This window comes from Alexandromys fortis, unplaced genomic scaffold, assembly GCF_014885135.2.
Source record: "Alexandromys fortis isolate MF-2015 unplaced genomic scaffold, M_Fortis_MF-2015_v1.1 scaffold_282, whole genome shotgun sequence".
Lineage (NCBI taxonomy): Eukaryota > Metazoa > Chordata > Mammalia > Rodentia > Cricetidae > Alexandromys > Alexandromys fortis.
Genome location: NW_026068199.1, coordinates 498051 through 503724, shown reverse-complemented (window position 1 = coordinate 503724; position 5674 = coordinate 498051). Strand labels below are relative to the sequence as shown.

Genomic DNA, 5674 nt, shown 5'->3' with positions numbered 1-5674 from the left:
CCTGTCCTGGAACTAGCTCTTGTAGACCAGGCTGGTCTCGAAATCCCAGAGATCCACCTGCCTCTGCCTCCTGAGTACTGGGATTAATTTGTATTTTTATGTGTAATATTCATACATGTCTGCTACATGGTAAGAAATCTGGTCCTGACGAATATGAGGACATATGAGACAGACACGAATGGGGTTATAAAAATGTCATCCATCAAATGTTGCCTGAAGAATCTACTGCCTGACCTAGCCACAGTATTGGGGAAGTCAGAGTCTGGTGCCTGAGGAGGGCAGTTCCCCTTCCTGTGGGGCTGCTCCAGTACAACCCTGTCATGGGGAGTTCCTGCCTCCAGAGGCCACACCCTATCTCCTGTCCCTCCAGGCAGTCTCTGTTGTTCTGCCCCTGAGCACAGTTGCAGCCTACTGGAGGAGTTGCCATGACTTTCACCTTCACGGCCCTGCTCTGTGTGGGTAAGACATGGAGATGGGGAGGAAATACCATCGTCTAGAAATGATGCTGCCCCACAGCTCAGCACTGGCCCATCAGGAAAGCCCTGGGTCTCAGGGGTTTCTGAAGAGGGGAGGACCTGCTCAAGCCTCAGGGACAAACCTTTCACAGGGAACTCTCTTTTAGGACTGACTCTGGACCTTGGGACCACAGTGCTGACAGGTGAGTGAGTGTCTGCAGATGTCCTGACCTGCAATTCTCATCATTTCCAGAAGCCCTGCCTGGGCAGTGAGGATGGAAACAACGCACGTGCGCTGGGGGTGATGAGGGGTTGGGAATGGGGTTGCAGTCTTAGAATGGCTGTCGTAAGTTCTAGCTGCTCTTTTCTTGCAGGGGCCCTTCCTAAGCCTGTCCTCAGAGCACAGCCACACTCTGTGGTCTCCAAGCAGAATAAGGTGACCCTCTTGTGTGAGGGAGCCACAGGAGCCAAAGAGTATAGATTTTATAAAGAACTATACCAAAATCCATGGCAGAGAGAGATTTCACAGAACCCTAAGAACAAGAATGAATTCTCAATCTCAAAATTAGACTATCACCACGCAGGGCGATATCGCTGTCAATATCGGACCCTTAATGGATGGTCAGAGTACAGTGACTCCCTGGAGCTGGTGGTGACAGGTGAGAGGACACAGTCTGTTCAGTAAGTATGTCCACCTTTTACAGTCATGGAATACAATAAGAATATTGAGGACATTTAACTGATTCTTCCTTCTCTCCTAGGATTCTACAGTAAACCCAGCCTGTCAGCCCAGCCCAGCCCTGAGGTGACTGAAGGAGGGAATGTCACCCTCCAGTGTGACTCACGGCAGGGACATCACTGTTTCAGTCTGACTAAGGAAGGACCACAGCAGCTGTCCTGGACTCTGGACTCACGGTGTAACACCTATACTGGGAAATACCAGGTCCTGTTCTCTGTGGGCCCTGTGACCTCCAGTCAAAGGTGGACATTCAGATGCTACAGCTTTGACAAGAACAGCACTCAGGTGTGGTCAGAACCTAGTGACCCCCTGGAGCTCCTGGTCTCAGGTGAGGAACCCTAGCCTTTCCCTGGAATGATGCTGAAATGATATAGGTCTCAGAGAGGCCTTGGTGTGTGGTGTGTGTGAGGAGCCAGGGCTCCTGAGTCCATTAACACAGAGCATGGACGACAGTGGTTACAAATACAGAATCCAAGGCAGACAGTGACAGCAAAGCCCAGGAGATCCAGGACAGATGAATCTTCATGGAGCCTTGTGTTACTCTGGATTAGCTCAAGAACCACCATCCAAAGAGCACAGTAAACCCACAGGAGAGAGGAAGGAGCCAGAGCTTCAGGACACCAGGAGAACAGGGTCCACAGAATCAACTAAGCAGGGATCATGAGGGCTCACAGAGACTGAAGCAGCAACCACAGAGCCTGCATGAGTCTGCCTTAGGCCCTCTGCACATATGCTGTGGTTGGTTAGCTTGGGTTTTGTTGTTGTTTGTTTGCTTGCTTGTTTGTTGTTTTGTTTTGGAGTTTCACTGTGTAGCCCTAGCTGTTCTGGACCTCACCCTGTAGGCCAGGCTGCCCTTGAACTCACAGAGATCTGTTTGCACCCGACTCCTGGTGCTTGAGATTAAAGGAATGCACCAGCACTGACTGACTAGCTTGGGGATTTTGTTAGACTCATAACAACTAGAGTGAGGAAGTCTCTGACTCTTTTCCCTGCACGTGGGACCTTTTTCCTCCTACTGGGATGTGTTGTTCACCTTAATATGAAGGTGTGTGACTTGTCTTATTGCATGCTGTTAGGCCATGTTGCTTTAATATCACAGGGAAGGCTGCAGAAAATCTGAAGGGAAATGCAGCCGTGGAACTGGGAGAGAGGAGGTGAGGAAGCTGCTGTTGGGGTGTATTGTATGACAGAAGAATGAATAAAAAGAAAAGAAGTGACTTTCCCTGTGCCACTGTCAGACAGACTCACCCCCTTCTCTCCTACTTCCTTGAAGGGACCCTCCCCAAACCCACCATCAAGGCTGAACCAGGATCTATGATCACCTCAGGAAGTCCCATGGACATCTGGTGTCAGGGGACCATGGATGCAGAAATCTATGTTCTGCATAAAGATGGAAGCCAAAAACCCTGGGGTACACAGAACCCAGAGAAGCCGGAGAACAAGGCCAAGTTCTCCATCCCTTCTGTGACCCACCTAGATGCAGGGCAGTATTGCTGTTACTACTACAGCTCGGCTGGCTGGTCAGAGCGCAGTGACACCCTGGAATTGGTGGTGACAGGTGAGGGGACAGGCAGGGTCTCAGCCCCAGGCTCTGCTCTCAGCTGTATTCCCCTCCCTCAGCCTAGCCCTGAAGAACATTGTGGCTGTGTGAGCACGTGTAACTGTCTGCCACCTTCTGTCCTAGGAATCTACAGCATTAAACCCCGCCTGATAGCCCTGCCCAGCCCTGTGGTGACCTCAGGAGGGAACATGACTCTCCAGTGTGTCTCAGGGGAGATATATGACAAGTTCATTCTCACCAAAGAAGATCAGAAGTTCCTCAGCTCCGTGGACTCACAGTATATACGCAGTACTAGGCAGTACCAAGCCTTGTTCTCTATAGATCATGTAACACCAGATCACAAAGGGACATTCAGATGTTATAGTTACTACAATCATACCCCACAGCTGTGGTCTGTACCCAGTGACTCCCTGGAAATACATATCTCTGGTGAGTCTCTCCCATCACTGACCAATCATTTTTGACACCCAATGCCCTTTGCCATGGAAGTGCCCCACTGGGTAGTTGCAGATAAAGAGTGAGAAAGGAAGAGCCTGGTTCCTGAGCCAGAGCCCCGCCCCTGGGTAGAAGCAGTGATGTGTGCAGGGCAGGATGGGAGAGGATAAGTGCTTGGTAAAAACCAGCTCCTCCATCACTAGCCTGTCATCTTCCTCTAGGGCTGTCTAAGAAGCCTTCCCTGTTGTCTCACCAAGGCCATATCCTGGATCCTGGAAAGAACCTCACCCTGCAGTGTTGCTCTGACATCAACTATGACAGATTTGTTCTGTACAAATTGGGGCGTGCGGGGTTCATCCAGCAAGATGGCCAGTGGACTCAGTCTGGTCTTTTCATAGCCAACTTCACACTGGGCTCTGTGAGCAGCTCTACTGGAGGCCGGTACAGATGCTATGGTGCTCACAACCTCTCCTCTGAGTGGTCAGCCTCCAGTGACCCCCTGGACATCCTGATTACAGGTGAGGAACTAAATAGATTCCCTCAGGCATCAAACTTTTACTAGGGCTCTCTTTGGGGAATTTAGGAGGTGATGGCCGGGATGAGGGACAGGGAACTTATTTAGCAATAGATGCAGAGACAGGGAAGTAGGAGAGAGGCTCAGGCAAAGAATAGAAACAGAGTCCTCGGTGTTCACAGAAGAGCAAGGTTATGTGTCAGCTTAGAACATTGAATGCAGCCTCTCATTATCTCTTTTCTTTAGGACAGTTTCAAGTCCGTCCTTCCCTCTCTGTGAAGCCTAACTCTACGGTTCACTCTGGAGACAACGTGAACCTGTTGTGTAAGACAGCAGACACAGTGGACACTTTCATTCTGTCCAAGGAAGGAGCAGCACACCAACCGCAGAGGCTAAAACCGAAGCTCCAAGTTCCGGAGTTTCAGGCAGAATTCTCCATGAGTGCTGTGAACTCTGATGTCTCGGGCACATACAGGTGCTATAGTTCTCAAGTCTCATCTCTCTACCTGTTGTCATATGCCAGTTCCCCTGTGGAGCTCACTGTCTCAGGTGAAGTGACCCTGAACTGTCGTGGTGATTTAAGATCTAAACACTAGGAGTGACCTTGATGTGGGTGATATCAAAGGGACAATAGGAAAGTTTAGTCAGAAGGCATTTCCCTGCCAAAGAAATAGATGCCAGTAGCAGTTCATCAAATAATGTCCACTCCATCCTCTATTGCAATCTAGGTTTGAAGTAAACAACATGAAGCTCTTGTGGAGGTTACATAGCAGATGTAGAACAGTGAGCAGAGTCAGGATCCCTGTATTAGCACCTAATCCTCGCTGACCTGTAATGTTAGGACAATTTATTCTACTCTTAATTTTCTGTTTTCACTGGTGTTTCACAGTGGTGCTGAAGGAAATAATAAGAATAAGAGATGGAACCCAGCTATGCCAAGGAAAAAATATTCATTTCAGAACTTTATTAGTTAATAGGATGAGAATGATGTGTATTTATATTAAATGAGAAAGCAGAACACAGAAAATCCTATAGGTCATAAGCCCACATCATACTCTTATGTTCACAAGATCACTGGAAACTATCAGTCCATCCTAGGACATGCCCAAACTCAAGACATTTGAATAAAGAGAATTCAAACTAAAAGCACTGAAAACATAAAGGCCAAATTTTGTCCAGGGAATGTAGAGGTCCTTGGTGGCATTCGGTTCTCTTACAGACATTTAGTTAACTTTGGGACATTTTATTTTCTTGAGCTAATTTAGACCATCACTAAACTCTGTAACTTTTTTGTCCACAGCCACAGCCTCAGAGAAACGGGATCACACAATGGAGAATCTCGTCAGGATGGGGTTTGCTGTCATGATCCTCATAATCCTTGGGATTCTGGTCTTTGAGGCTTGGGGCAGCCAGAGACAAAACCAATGTGCAGTTCAGATGTAACCAGAAGAGAAAGAAGTAAATATTTCATGGATACAAGCCCTGTGAAATAAATCTAATGATCCAGGTTTTCTGTAAAAATCCAGTTCTTACTCTGAGGAACTGCTGTGAGAGAATGTCCAGGGAGCAAAGGTGTTTTGCATGCAGAGGAAAGTGTGAGTGTTGGGTGCAGAGGAAGGTGTGAGTGTTGGGTGCAGAGGAAGGTGTAAGTGTTGGGTGCAGAGGAAGGTGTGAATCTGGTAGGCCTATGGAGGGAGATGTGTCGTGGTCTTGATATCATGATGTCTAGAGTAAACTCTAGAAATTGATACTTTAATAATTGCTATATTTGAGGTAAATGGAAGGGGTACAAGGAGCTGAGAAACCACATGAAACCTCCCAGCCCAGATGCTCAAAGGTCCTTTCCACTCAGTGCACAATACTAGTTCACAGGATAACAAATGGTGAAGGGAACAGGTTGCTGATGGAACCATGAGAAGAATCTATTGTCCCTGTCTTGGGAAACTACAGTGGTATAGTATTCATGTTTT

General features: G+C 47.9%; 1 protein-coding gene across 2 annotated transcripts; it reads left to right on the top strand.

Annotated features, from left to right (window-relative positions):
• The first annotated feature begins 340 nt into the window (after positions 1-340).
• Positions 341-5225, top strand: LOC126493053 (leukocyte immunoglobulin-like receptor subfamily B member 3). Of its 2 annotated transcripts, none has more exons than XM_050129813.1 (9): positions 341-459; positions 623-658; positions 830-1114; positions 1217-1522; positions 2468-2752; positions 2879-3184; positions 3448-3708; positions 3951-4253; positions 5005-5225. In XM_050129813.1, exons 1-9 carry the CDS (start codon positions 426-428, stop codon positions 5145-5147), a joined length of 1959 nt encoding a protein of 652 aa, XP_049985770.1. In that variant the 5' UTR covers positions 341-425; the 3' UTR covers positions 5148-5225. The 2 variants fall into 2 exon arrangements, with proteins under 2 accessions (XP_049985770.1, XP_049985769.1); XM_050129812.1 differs by having other exon boundaries at positions 3412-3708.
• Positions 5226-5674: the final 449 nt, after the last annotated feature.